Raw genomic sequence first — 15,350 nt, 5'->3', positions numbered from 1 at the left:
CAGCACTGTAGCTAGTGGTTAGCACTGCTGCCTCACAGTGCCAGGGACCCAGGTTTAATTCCATCCTCAGGCAATTGATTGTGTAGAGTTTGCAGTTTCTCCCTGTCTCTGTGTGGATTTCCTCTGGGTGTTCTGGTTTCCTCTCGCAGTCCAAAGATGTGCAGTTTAGGTGAATTGGCCATGTTAAATTGCCCTTAGTGTTCATGGATGTGTAGGAGAAGTGCAGAGTAATAGGGTAGGGGAATGAGTGTGGGTGGGATACTCTTTGGAGGGTTAGTGTGGAGTTGTTGGGCCACATGGCCTGTTTCCACGCTGGAGGGATTCTATGATTCTATACACAGTGGCTACAAGAGCAGGTTAGAGGCTAGGAATACTGTGGTGAGTAACTTGCCTCCAACTCCCCAAACCTAACCATTATCTACCAGGCACAAGTCAGGAGTATGACTGGGTGGGTGCTCTCCCAACAACACACCATCCAGGGCAAAGCAGCCCATGTGGTTGGTACCACATGTGCAAGCATCCACTCCCTTCACCACTCATGCTCTGTAGCAGCAGTGTATACTGTCTACAAGATGGAATTAAAAATGAGGAACTGGAAGTATGATTGGGATCTTTGTATCAGTGTTTGTTCATTCTACGGTGGGGATATATGCTTTCATTAGCTTTACTGGCATTCTTACTGTTGCGATTGATGCTGATCCTACCAATTGCACAGCTGCTAGCTGTCACAGACTCCTTTATCTATGCCAAGTATGTATGATAATGGAATTTATGTTAATTTTTAGCTGTAACTCAATTTCTCAAAAAAAAACTTACATCTTGGATTTCCTGGAGTGAAAAGTTGATGCTGACCTAACAGTTGAAGAGAGCAAAAACACTCTGTGCAACAGACCCTTCGGACCAACTCATCCATGCCGACCAGGCAATCCAATCTGACCTTGTCCCATTTGCCAGCATTTGGCCCATAACCGTCTAAACCCTTCCGCTTCATATATTCATCCAGATGCCTTTTAAATGTAATTGTACTTGCCTACACCACTTCCATTGGCAGCTCGTCCCATACATGCACCACTCTCTTTGTGAAAAAGCTACCCCTTAGGATCCTTTTAAATCTTTTCTCTCTCACCTTAAACCTTTGTCCTCTTGTTTTGGACTCCCCTATCCTGGGAAAAAGACCTTGGCTGTTTACTCTATCCATGCCCCTCATGATATTATAAATCTCTATGATGTCATTCCTCCGCCTAAGTCACTCCAGGAACAAAAACCCCAGCCTACCTGACCTCTCCCTATAACATCATCACTTCAGTCCCAGCAACCACTTTGTAAATCTTTTCTGCACCCTCTCAAGTTTGACAATGTCTTTCCTATTGAAGTGCAACGAGAATTGTATGCAGTATTGTAAAAGTGGTCTCACCAGTGTCCTGCACAGCCACAACATGATGTCCCAACTACTATATGCAATGTTCTGACCAATGAAAGCAAACACTTTTGCTACCCTGAATATCTGCCACTCTGCTTTCAAGGAAATATGTACCTGCACCCCTCCGTCTCTTTGTTCGGCAATACTCCCCCAGGCCCTACCGTTTACTGTATAAGTCCTACCCTGATTTGCATTACCAAAGTGCAACACCCTCACATTTATCTGAATTAAATGCAGTCTGCCATTCCTTGGCCCAAATGATCAAGGTCCTGTTGTACGCTGAGGTAACCCCCTGTGTCCAAAACACCACCTATTTTGGTGTCATCTGCAGACTTGCTAACTATAATTTGGATATGAATATGGCAAATATTTATATAAATGACAAAAAGCAGTGAACCCAGCACTGATCCTTGTGGCACACCACTAGTCACAGGCCTCCAGTCTGAAAAGCTACTTTCTTTTTGTCTAATCAACCTGTCAGATGTTATTACACACCTCTGGAGGAGGTGAGACTTGAACCAGGGCCCCTCAGTCCAGGGAGAGGGATTTAACCTCTGCACAATAGGAGCCCCCTTAAAAGCAACCCTCTATCATCATCCTCTGTCTCCTACCTTGAAGCCAGTTTTATATCTGATTGGCTAGCTCCCCCGGATCCCATGTGATCTATATATGTTATATACATACATTCTATCTCTTACACTTTTTCTTGATTTGAACCCTAGTATGCATTGCTGGGGCTATATTGGCATGTATCATCTGCTGGGGCTATATTGGCATGTATCATCAACTGGTACTAGAACAATTTTTATTATTTTCTTTCAGCCCAAGTGGTAAGAAATTCAGGAGTAAGCCTCAACTGGCTCGATATCTCGGAAACAGTTTCGATCTCAATAGCTTTGACTTTCGAACCGGGACGATGATGCCTAATAAATTGCAGAGGAATAAACAGCGTCTTCGGAATGAAGCCATAAATCAAGCAAAGGTATTGTATACTTTCAGAGTTCTGCTCAGGGTGTGTTTCCGATATGAAGTTTCAATAACGCTACATATTTTTATGAATGTTATCTTTTGGGCACCTATTGCAACTTGTGCCAATGACTGGTGGCTGCAGATTAGAGTCTTCTACTTCCTTACAAGGTTAACGCTTACTGTTTACCAAATCAAAAATGAAGGTGATGTGCAGAGACCAAATGTATTTCCATGGTGGGGGGGGGGTATTTTAAAATTAAAGTTCAACTTGAATGTTTTTTAATCTCATCCCAGTATCTAATTAAGCAGAATTCTCCAGACATTTTGCTTGTTAGTGCTTTCACCTGGGGAGAAAAGAAGTGCATTGTCTGAGATTTCTTTTTCAATGGATTCATAGAATGTGGGCATTGCTGGCCAAGCCAGCATCAATTGCCTATCCCTAATTGGCCCGGAAATCTTGCACCAAACTTCAGGGAAGAAGAGAATGAGTAGGAAACATAGCTTTTGCATTGCTTTAAAAAAAAGTTGGCAAAACTTTTCCTATCGTACTCATCAGGATAGGCACAAGAATGCCAAAATTTGAAGGGAGCACCACCTAATTCTGCGTGACAAAAGGGTGCTGATTGGTTGGGAAGTCAACTCTGGTTGAGGCTGGACCGCGGACGATGCACCAAGAAATTATTTTTGCCACTTCAAGGGTAAGGAATCTGTGCAGTATTTTTATGAAGCATGAGGAGCAATAGAAAGACAGTAATTACATTTTGTGTCAAAATTTCGATCCAATTTCATTGTTCATTTTTGTCAATGCTGATTTTAATAGTGTTTTCACTACTTTGTGCAGTTGCCTTTTTTTTGTAATTGTAATTTCTGTTTCCCAAGTACAACACTTTTATCTTTTAATTACAGTTGGGTTTTTGGGTTGAGAAGTTTTTTTTTCCTCATTGATTGGCAAACAGCTGTTGAACGTAAGCTTGAAACTTGTTCTGCCCCCTGATGGTATGATCTCTGGTTTATTGTCTATAACCTTTATTGTCTACGTTAGTCAATTAGAACCTGTTGTATAATGGATCCTTTGGGATGGAGTGATGTTCTCCAGAACTCCTGTGTTTTTTTTATTGCACAACTGTTTGTGATAACATTTTCCCTGATTTTTGGTGAATCCAGTGTAAGACAGAATGCAGATGCACCTCACTATTTTAAAGAATCAATCAGTATGGTAGTTTTGAAAACAAGCAGCAAAGAAATTCCCAAATTTATGATGTGGGTAGCTCATTTACTGATATAACTTGCCTTCAAACCCTTTCTTTCGTGATTGTAAAGCTTTTATTTAGAAAGTAGAATGTAGTTTGCCAGTGCCTTGCCTTGAGGGTGTGCCATTTTAACTGGATTCCACAAGTAGTACTTGCACCTTTAGTGTTGACATGTGCTTGAGGCTATTTTAAACCTTTTTAGGGACATTGACATGTGATATTGTCTGCTATTGAGTAAGAAGAATCTCAATTCTGTTACAAACTTTGGCCTGGATTTTCACCATGACAGAAAGGCGTGTCTCCAACTTAGTCAAAGTGATATTGAAGGCCAGAAAAGGCCAGCACACAGAGTCATAGAGATATATAGCACAGAAACAGACCCTTTGGTCCAACTCGTCCATACCGACCAGATACCCTAAATTAATCCAGCCCCGCTTGCCAGCATTTGGCCCATATCCCCCTAAACTCTTCCTGTTCATATACCCATCCAGATGTCTTCACCACTTCCTCTGGCAGTTCATTCCAGACACTCATCACTGTCTGCTTGAAAAAGTTACCACTTGTGTCCCTTTTAAATCTTTCCCCTTACCTTAAATCTATCCTCTCTAATTTTGGACTCCCTAATCCTGGGAAAAAGGCCTTGACCATTCACCCTATCCATGGCGCTCATGATTTTTTTAAAACCTCTATAAGGTCACCCCTTAGCCTCTGATACTCCAAGAAAAAATATCCCCCGCCTGTTCAGCTTTTCCCTATGGCTCAAATCCTCTAACCCTGATAATGTACTTGTAAATCTTTTCTGAACCCTTTCAAGTTTCGCAGCATCCTTCCAATAGCAGGGAGACCAAAACTGAAAGCAATATTCCAAACGTGGCCTAACCAATGTTCTGTATAGCCGCAGCACGACCTCCCAACTCCATACTCAATGCACTGACCAATAAAGGCAACTGTACCAAACACTTCTTCACTACCCTGTCTCCCTATGACTCCACTTTGAAGGAATTATGAAGCTGCATTCTAAAGTCTCCTTGTTTGGCTCACTCCTGAGAATTTTATCATTAAGTGTACAAGTCTACACTTAACAGTTTTGCTGTGGAGCTGGGGAGTGAGTGGGGGAAAGTAACTGTAATTTGCATATCCATGGGCTACTGAAGAAACTGCACACATTAAAGTGTAGCTGCCTTCATTCTGGTGCACTGTTCAGTCATGGGGATGTCCAAAACATGATTTGTACACTTGATCAATCAAGAGGTTTATGGCGAGGTAGGATGTGCTTTTGGATAGATCAAAGGATGCCTCTAGTCAAAAATTAATTTTCTGGATGAGGCCATGATCTGTTTGGGATTATTTAAAAAAAGGCTGCAATGTGTATAAAATGTGGATGAACCCAGTCCCTTTAGCTGCTTTTGTGCATTTTCTGATGGCAGTAGATCAGACTGCAATGAATACCTGCCAGATTGAAAATCTGCCTTCCAGGCTATTTGGTCTTGAGTAAGGTTTGTGGAGTTGGGAATTGCCCTACCTCTGTGCTCCAGGAGTGATAATTCAGCCCTTTGTCACTGGGCCCCATTAATGATCAGGAAAACTGGTTACTCATTAACAGTTCCTTAAAGTACTTGAGAGCAGACCTGGCTCAGGTATTAGATTGCAAGGGAGGTGAATGTATTATGGTGTCTCATTGCCTGATAGGTTTTTTTGGCAGGGTCTGCACCTTCAAGAAGACTGACATTCCTGTGTGATTTTTTTTCCTTTTCCAAAAGGCAGAATTTTGTCAATGCCAAAGATAGTGCTTAATCCTCCTCAACAAATCAGCTGACAGCAGAAGCCCCTTATGATCTGTGTACTGATCATCTATGATTTGGAAAATCAACTGGGAGAAGTGTTATACCTGACTCAAAGTTACCTGTTTTCTCCCTAAAGATGCTGCTGGGCCTGCTGAGTTTCTCCAGCATTCTGAGTTTATTAGATTTCCATGATCCATGGTATTTGTGTTTGTGATCCAGCAGTATAAGACATGAGTGCGTTGTTGCCTTGCCCTCCACTGTGCAACACTGGTTCCTTCATTGAAAGTGCAAAGAAAGCCTTAGAAGCTGCAGTTTTTTTTTCTCCTTTGTATCCTAGTCATAATGGGCACTGTATAATGGATATTTTTTAGAAGTGCTCTCCTATCTAAATTCAAGATTATCCCTCAGTATTTCCATATCAGCTATAATACTAACACCTCTTTAGTATTGTGTACACCAATGTACGAAACATGTTTGCCTCTCAGATTTTCATTACCTTGCACATTTTGAAAGGAATTGTCATTCTTCTGATTTGAATCTTATTGACCAATAGAGCTCTATTGAAGAACATAGGAAAATGACATGGAACTGTAGAAAAGTTAAAGCTCAAAAAAGGGCCATTCAGCCTTTTGCATTTTCACTGGCTGAATAAACTAGCTGTTTATTCTAATCGCACTTTCAACCATCTAGTTCGTAGCCTTGCAGATTGCAAAGCTTCAGGTGCAGATCCAGGTGCCTTTTAAACAAGTTGAGGTTTTCCATCACAGCCATGGAATTGGGAAATGCATTCTCTTCAGCAACAATACTCTTATGCCCTGGAATTGATACCCTGAGTCACTGTTGATTCCCAGGTTACTGATGAATGGGGAGTTAGTGATGATGATGTTGAAGATCAGGGAAAGCTATGTATTTTGGAAGTGATAAAGCAGGAGAGTAAATACTGACTTGATACAGTTCATTGGCTGACGGAAGCTAATTCATTATTGGAGGAGTTCCAGAACTCCTCCATGTACAAGTATCAGCAAATGGACCCCACGTTTGATCTTGTCTTCAAGAATTCTGGCTATAATGTCCTGGGACTACATTAATTGGCCTTTGACAAACGTGACCATGTGCTGTTTGTCAGGTATGACTTGAAACACTGGAGGCTTTCACTGCCATTGAGTTCTATAGATTCATGATGCAATAATCTCTCATTTCAGGAGGAAAGTACTCACCCTTCCCCTTGCATGTCACTGTTTTGGATGTATTTGGATTAAAGTTGAGATGAGGTTTGGAGTTAGTTGAAGGATTTTACTTATCCTTCTAATCAACAGAAAAACAGTTTAACGATAAAGTAGTAATTAACTGGATTAAATATTGTAGTTAACAAACTTTGGCATTGACTTTCATATCTTTGTCTCTTTTGCCCTTCATGTTAATTCCGTGTTTTATCAGGCTAACATTAATTAGCTTTCAGGTTTGTTTTTGAAACCAATACCTCCCCCTACAGGTTTAAATAATGATTGCGCATTTATACATGCAACATTTCTGCATGGAAATGTTTAGACCATCTAGCCATAGCATGGTGCTCATATGAAGTAAAAAGTTGAAATTTTGATTAACTTGCATTATCAAAATAAGCAACATAGCCACCTGAGGGCTTGGGGTTTAAAAGTTTAATTATCAGAATATAGATTGAGTAGCTTTAATTAAGAACTAAGTATACTGACTAAATTGAATATATTTCAATTATGTTGCTGCTATTCAGATCTGATCCTTAGTGATTTTATAAAATTTATTTTAAAAATATTTTAATCACATCTGTCCTTAACTATGCAGCTTGTAATCTAAGAATTGTCATAATTTTTGAAAATGAATATTTATGTAGGTGTTTCGGTAATTGAGTCTATCAAATTCTTTGATAATGCTTAACCATACTAAAATGAGTTCCAGTTAGTTCTAAAGCATTCTGAAATTGGGTTGTTAGTGCTTCTTTTGTAATTTCAGTTTCTCACATAAGGGTTTATAGGATGTGAAGATCATTTAGCCCATTTTGGTATTAGGAACACCCCTGGATGGGGCGACAGTGCAGTTTAATTGTGTATTCTTGATCTGCTTTAATTTTAATTAAATAAAAATAGAAATGTTTTGGCAGAGTACCACAGACTGTTGGATTAAGCATGTGGACTTCATGAGAAGGTGGCACATTAGTTTAATTAGAAGTGAGCTAAGCCTAGTATGAGATGAAGGCATGGATTGGAAATGGGTATTAGTATTTCAGTGATTTGTGTTATTACTTCTGTTGACTATATAAAAATAAAATGTAGGTAGAAAAATGAGTTTCTAGACCTACCTGTACATTAAACATTAGGCATAATTAATTGTTCTTGACACCCAACCTGCAAGATGATATTATAAATGATTTATTGATCAAAACATGTCACAGAATTGTAGACTTATAGAGTCATAGAGATGTACAGCACAGAAACAGACCCTTCAGTCCAACTCGTCCATGCCGACCAGATATCCCAACCCAATCTAGTCCCACCTGGCCCATATCCCACCAAACCCTTCCTATTCATATACCCATCCAGATGCCTTTTAAATGTTGCAATTGTACCAGCCTCCAGCACTTGCTCTAGCAGCCCATTCCACACATGTACCACTGTCTGCGTGAAAATGTTGCCCCTATGTGCTCTAGTTCTGGACCCCACCACCCCAGGGAAAAGACCTTGTCTATTTACCCTATTTTATAAATTTCTATAAGGTCACCCCTCAGCCTCCAACACTCCAGAGAAAGCAGCAGTAGCCTATTCAACCTCTCCCTATAACTCAAATCCTCCAACAATGGCAACATCCTTGTAAATCTTTTCTGAGCCCTTTCAAGTTGCATAACATCCTTCCGACAGGAATGAGACCAGAATTGCACACAATATTCCAACAACGGTCTAACCAATGTCCTGGACAGCCTCACCATGACCTCCCAACTCCTGTACCCAATACTCTGGCAAATAAAGGAAAGCATTTCAAACGCCGCCTTCACTATCCTACCTACCTTGAGTTAAGTGTTTTAAGTCCTGTTAAGAATTGCTTTCCCAAAATGCAGCACCTCACATTTATCTACATTAATCTCCATCTGCCAGTCCTTAGTCCATTGGCCCATCTGACCAAGAACCTGTTGTAATCTGAGGTAACCTTCGCTGTCCGCTACACCTCCAATTTTGGTGTCATCTACAAATTTACTAACTATACCTCTTATAGACTTCAATAGCTATAAGGCGTTACATTTTGATGTGAAAGATTTGATAATTACCATTCAAACAGAATGTAGAAGGATAAATTTGAGGTTCAAATACAGAAGACTGAGAATTGTAGATAAAATGAGATATCAAAAGTAGAAGTTGAGAAACAATGATGAATCTGTGTAAAACCCCATTGTAGCCACATTTGTAGCATTGTGTGGAGTCGGCTTTTACACCGCTGGGAAAATATTCATGCAATAGGACTTGCATGGATTCACTTGGTTCAAGAAATATTCTTGAAGGAAATTTGAAAATAAATTGAGGTAGTTCATGCGAACAGTTGAGAGTATGGATGTAGTGGTAAAAATGCTTAAATTCATGCTGGTATTGAACATAGTGGATAGAAATGGATTGTTCAGCAATTGAGGGCCTACAGTGGGGAGATATAGATGTAAGATTTAACGTATGTAATTTAGGAAGGAGAGCAAAAGGAGTTTTTGTGTATTTGTGTTAAGTGAAGCACAGAGCGTAGTCCCTTTTAACAACAGATAAATAAAGTGAAAGAGGTGGTGTGTGGGGAGGTAATTGACATGGGAGCAGGGTGAGAATTGGCAATTAAGATTATTAATGGGGACTGAATAACCTGTTTGTGTTAAAATTGCAAGCAATATACAGAACATTTACTATTTTACATTTATCTTTTATTTCAAGGTAAACTTAATGTCTTTTTGAGCTTTAGTTCCACAAAACGTTTACAAAAACGTTAAAGGAGAGGAGAGTTCAGCAGAGGTGAAAGTTTCCAAGCAAGTGTTTGGACAGTATAGGAGGAGTGAGGACTCTAACTGCAGGCACAGCAGATAAGGGGACAATTATGAGAAAGGTCAGTCAATGCAGGGCTGAGGATGTTCTACTTAAATCCGTATATGAAAAATGGTAAATGTCACGCAGATTGAAATTGGCAGCTTCTGAACATCATAGATGGAAGCTAAATATCTCAGGATAAATGTACTAGTGCTGGGCAGAGAGGCTGAGAATGTGATGTTAGTTAGTAAAAAATGAAATAAATCCATAGCAAGACGTGCTATAAAGTCATAGATGTGGAATCTGTGCATGTAGAGTTGAAGAACAGCAAAGGGGAAAAAATAGCCTAATAGGATGCCTGTAACACACATCCTAACAGTGGCCAGGATGTCAGGAAGAAAATACTTCAGGAGATAGAAAAAGTATGTAAGAAAGGAACGATTACAATAGTCATGGGGGGACTTCAGCACGCAGGTGAATTGGGAAAATCAGGTTGGTAGTGAAGCCCAATGAAAGGAATTGATGGGATATCGACAAGATGATGTTTGGAGCAGTTTGTGGTAGAGCCAACTGGGGAACAATTCTGGATTTGGTGATGTGCAATGAGGGAGACTTGATTAGGCAGCTAGTATCGAAGGAACCTCTAGCTTCCTAGGAGCAGTGACCATAATTTGATAGAATTACCCTGCAGTTTGAGAGGGAGAAGCTGGAATCAAATGTTATGGTATTACAATTGAGTGAAGGTACCTACAAAGACATGAGGAAGGAGCTGGCCAGACCTGAAGGAGAGTCTAGCAAGGAATACGGTGGAGCAGCAATGGCAGTAATTTAGGAACCATTGCAGAAATTCACTTGAGGAAGAAGAAAAATACTAAGGGGAAGACGAGGCAACCAGAGCTGAGTGGGGATGTCAGGGACAGCATAAAAGCAAAAGAAAAAGCATACAATGTGGTGAAGATTAGTAGGAAGGCAGGAGATTGGGAAACCTTTAAAAACCAGCATGATGAAAAATACAAAGGTGGGGCCAAAGATGAAATGAGAGCGAGCTAGCTGGTGACATAAAAAGATTACAGGAGTTTTAGGAAAGAGGCAAAAGTGGACATTAGACCAATGGAAAATGAGGGTGGAAAGCGGGGTTGGGAAACAAGAATGACAGAGAAACTGAATAGTTCCAGAAATGCTCAACTCTGAGAATAAATTCCTCATCTCAGTCTGAAACTCTTCACAGTGGAAGACACAAGTAGCATAGCAGAGTTTCAAAAGAATCCGGGGACAGATGAGTGTAGTGGCCATCACTAAGGAGAAAGTCCTGGGGAAGCTGAAAGATCTGAAGGTAGATAAATCACTTGGATTGGATGAACTACATTACAGGATTCTGAAGGAGATAGCTGAGGAGATTGTAGAGATATTGGTGCTGGTCTTTCGAGAATCATTGAAGTCAGGGCGAATGCCAGATGACTGGAAAATGGCTAATGTCACACCCCTGTTTATGAAATGAGGGAGACAGAAAACAGGAAACTATACACCGGATAGCCTGATCTCAGTTGCTGGTAAGATTTTAGAGTAAATTATTAAAGAGATTGTGGAATAGGGTAAAGTACGACAAAGTCAGGATGGCTTCATCAAAGAGATCATGCCTAACAAATCTGTTAGAATTTTTTTGAGGGGGTAACAAGCAAGTTAGACAAAGGAGAGCCAGTGACTGGATTTCCAGAAGGTTACTTGATGACATGCCGCACAGGAGATTACTAAATAAGACCAGCATTAGGTACAAACGTATTTGCATCAGTAGAGAATTAGCTGACTGATAGAAGGTAGAGAGTAGGTACAAAGGGGCATTTTTCAGGATGGCAGCAGGTAATTAGTAGAGTTCTACAGAGGTCTTTGTTGGTACCACAACTATTTGCATTATACATTAATGATCTAGACAAAGGAACTGAGTGCACTGTTGCTACGTTTGCAGATGGCACAAAGGTAAGTTTAGATTACTAGATTAGATTAATTACAGTGTGGAAACAGGCTTTTCGGCCCAACAAGTCCACACCGACCCGCCGAAGCATAACCCCCCCCCCCCCTCCATACCCCTACATTTACCCCTTACCTAACACTACGGGCAATTTAGCATGGCCAATTCACCTGACCCGCACATCTTTGGACTGTGGGAGGAAACCGGAGCACCCGGAGGAAACCCGCGCAGACACGGGGAGAACATGCAAACTCCACACAGGCAGTTGCCTGAGGGTCTCTGGCACTGTGAGGCAGCAGCGCTAACCACTGCCACTGTGGAGGGACAGGTAGTACTGAGGAAGTGGGTAGGCTGCAGAAGGACTTGGACAGGGTAGGTGAGTGGGCACAAGTGGCAGATAGATAAAATGTTAGTGTGAGGCTATGCAGTTTTGCAGGAAGAATAGAGGCAGAGCATAATTTCTAATTGGGAATGGCTTTGGAAACCTCAGAAGCACAAAGGGACTTGGGAGTCCTAGTTCAGATTCTATTAAGACTAATGTACAGGTTCATTTGGCGGTTAAGAAGGCAAATGCAATTTTGAAATTCATTTCACTAGGGCTAGAATGCAACAGCAGAGATGCACTGTTGAGACTGTAGAAGGCTCTGGTCAGACTGCATTTGGAAAATATTGTGAGCATTTTTGGGTCCTATATCTAAGGAAAAATGTGCTGGCATTTGAGGGAGTCCAAAGGAGGTTTACAAGAATAATCCCCGGAATGAAGAGCTTGTCATATGAGAAGCAGTTGTAGATTCTGGGTCTTAATTCAATGGGATGGTTTGTATGAGTACCCATACAAGGGGAAATCCAACATTTATACTTCATGAGAGGAGAGTTCTGATTGGCAAGTTGTCTCTGGTTCAGGTGTTGTCATAACCAATCAGAGTCCTCTTACAAACCAGTCAGCCGTCTTCTCTCATGCAGTATAAATGTTGGTTTTCTTCCTGAATTGGCACTTTTACAAAACTGATGAGTACAAGATGAAGCACTTTGGAAAAAGTTATTTTTTCAACAGTACTAAAGTTCTATAGTATCAAACAATTCTGCCCAGTCCCACAGTGATAAACCATAAAGAAAAGGAGCAGGAGTAGTCCCCATTCATTTCCTGGAGCCTACTCCACCATTTGTTACAATCATGGACACTCCTCATGTCCACATTCCTGCCCTTTCCCTATAATACTTGATTCCCCATCTGATCAACAACCTATCTGAGTATTAAATATTCACAAGGACTCTGCCCCCATAGCTCTCTGTGGCAAGGAATTCCAAAAACTCTAAACTCTCTCAAGAAATTCCTCATCTAAATCTTAAAATGGCACCCCTTTATTCTGAGAGTATGCCCTTTGGTCCTAGACTTTCCCATGAAGGATAATATCCCTTATTGACCCTGTCAAACCCCTGAAGAATCCTCTATGTTTCACTGAGATCTACTCTCATTCTCCTAAACTCAGTGAATTGATCCCAGTCTGTTTAGGATTTGCCCATAAGACAATCCCCCCCTCACTGGGGATCATCCTAGTGAACTTTGTTTGAACTACTTCAAAGAAATGATGTTTTTCCTTAAAAAAAGGGGTCCGAAACTGCTTTGTGGTCCAGATGCGGTCTCGCCAGCACCTTGTAAGGTGCAGTTAAGACGTTCTCTTATCTTATATTACAGCCCTTTTGAAATAAGGACCAGCATTCCATGAGGCTTCCAGATTAGCTGCTGCACCCATGTGCTAGCTTTCTGTGTGTCTTTCGCAAGCATCTCAAGTCCCTTTGTATTGCATTGTTCTGCAGTTTTCTTAGTTTAAGTCAGACTGTTCTTTTTTGTTCTCCATTTCAAAATGCACAACTTCATATTTTCCCACGTAGTCTGTTTGCCAACTTGTTGCAGGCCTTATTTAACCCATCAATACCTCTCTGTAAAATGAGGGAGGTGAGTGTCTGGAATAGGCTGCCAGATGTAGTGGTGGAAGCGATTGCAATTTCATCATTTCATAAATGTTTAGACAAATACATGGATAGTGTAGGTATGGAGAGTTATGGACCAAATGCAGACAAATGGGACTAGTACAAATGTGAAAACTGGGTGGGATTGGCAAGTTGGGCTGAAGGGTCTGTTTCCATGCTGTAGACTTCTATGACTTCTATCCCCACCCACCACTACTATGGTGTAAAGTAAGTACTTTTCGCTTATGCTGGAGAAATGCTCCAACTTTTGCAAAAGTACCGATTCAGAGGAAAACCAACATTTCTGCTGTTTGAGAGAGGACTTTTGGTTTGCAAATATATAAAAGAGCAAAGTGTATCATTTTTGATTTATTCTTTTTTTCCCTGTATTTTCCAACTTGCAGGGGAAGTTAGATTTAAACACCGCCCTGCCAATAAGACAAACTGCATCCATTTTCAAGCAACCAGTAACAAAAGTTACAGATCACCCGAATAACAAAGTAAAATCAGAGCTGCAGAGAGTAACAGAACAACCGCAACAGGTAAGTTTAACATACTATGTGAATATTATTCTCATGCTCAGTATTTGTATTTTAGTTGAAAAAGGCAGTCGTCTTTAATATTTGCTCATTTATAGGTTAGTCACTAAAACTGTGGTTGATTGTTGACAATGGGTCAACTCTCCCACTAATTCCTTAATGACTTACCAAGTGCGGCATGGTGACTCAGTGGTTAGCACTGCTGCCTCACTGCACCAGGGACCTGGGTTTGGTTCCCACCTCGGGAGACACTGCCTGTGTGGAGTTTGCAGACTCACGATGTCTGCATGGGTTTCCTCCGGGTACTCCGGTTTCCTCCTACAATCCAAAGATGTGCAATTCAGGTGAGTTGGCCAGGGTAAATTGCCCATAGTGTTAGGTGCTGAAAATGTGTTGCTGGTTAAAGCACAGCAGGTCAGGCAGCATCCAAGGAACAGGAAATTCGATGTTTCGGGCCAGTGCCCTTCATCAGGAATGAGGAGAGGGTGCCAGGCAGGCTAAGATAAAAGGTAGGGAGGAGGGACTTGGGCGAAGGGCGATGGAGATGTGATAGGTGGAAGGAGGTCAAGGTGAGGGTGATAGGCCGGAGTGGGGTGGGGGCGGAGAGCTCAGGAAGAGGATTGCAGGTGAGGAGGGCGGTGCTGAGTTCAAGGGAACCGACTGAGACAAGGTGGGGGGAGGGGAAATGAGGAAACTGGAGAAATCCGAGTTCATCCCTTGTGGCTGGAGGGTTCCCAGGCGGAAGATGAGGCGCTCTTCCTCCAACCGTCGTGTTGTTATGTTCTGGCGATGGAGGAGTCCAAGGACCTGCATGTCTTCGGTGGAGTGGGAGGGAGAGTTAAAGTGTTGAGCCACGGGGTGGTTGGGTTGGTTGGTTCGGGCGTCCCAGAGGTGTTCCCTGAAGCGTTCTGCAAGTAAGCGGCCTGTCTCCCCAATATAGAGGAGGCCACATCGGGTGCAGCGGATGCAATAGATGATGTGTGTGGAGGTACAGGTGAATTTGTGGCGGATATGGAAGGATCCCTTGGGGCCTTGGAGAGAAGTAAGGAGGGAGGAGTCTGAGACAGTCCAGGTGAATTTGAGGTCGGGATGGAAGGTGTTGGTAAAGTTGATGAACTGTTCAACCTCCTCGTGGGAGCACGAGGCAGCGCTGATACAGTCATCGATGTATCGGAGGAAAAGGTGGGGGGTGGTGCCAGTGTAGAACATAGAACAATACAGCACAGAACAGGCCCACGATGTTGTGCCGAACATCTATCCTAGATTAAGCACCCATCCATGTACCTATCCAATTGCCGCTTAAAGGTCGCCAATGATTCTGACTCTACCACTCCCACGGGCAGCGCATTCCATGCCCCCACCACTCCATGGGTAAAGAACCCACCCCTGACATCTCCCCTATACCTTCCACCCTTCACCTTAAACT

General features: G+C 41.8%; 1 protein-coding gene across 2 annotated transcripts in view; it reads left to right on the top strand.

Annotated features, from left to right (window-relative positions):
• The window catches only part of mbd2 (methyl-CpG binding domain protein 2), a 119,587-nt gene that overhangs the window by 23,488 nt on the left and 80,749 nt on the right, over window positions 1–15,350 (top strand). For both annotated transcript variants that reach the window (XM_060829048.1, XM_060829037.1), the window contains exons 2-3: window positions 2,243–2,402; window positions 13,790–13,927. In XM_060829048.1, the coding sequence (XP_060685031.1) occupies window positions 2,243–2,402; window positions 13,790–13,927 (298 nt within the window). The remainder of the gene's footprint in view (window positions 1–2,242; window positions 2,403–13,789; window positions 13,928–15,350) is intronic.

This window comes from Hemiscyllium ocellatum, chromosome 1 (assembly GCF_020745735.1).
Source record: "Hemiscyllium ocellatum isolate sHemOce1 chromosome 1, sHemOce1.pat.X.cur, whole genome shotgun sequence".
In the NCBI taxonomy this organism is placed as follows: Eukaryota; Metazoa; Chordata; class Chondrichthyes; order Orectolobiformes; family Hemiscylliidae; genus Hemiscyllium; species Hemiscyllium ocellatum.
This window is presented reverse-complemented; position numbering and strand designations above follow the sequence as displayed.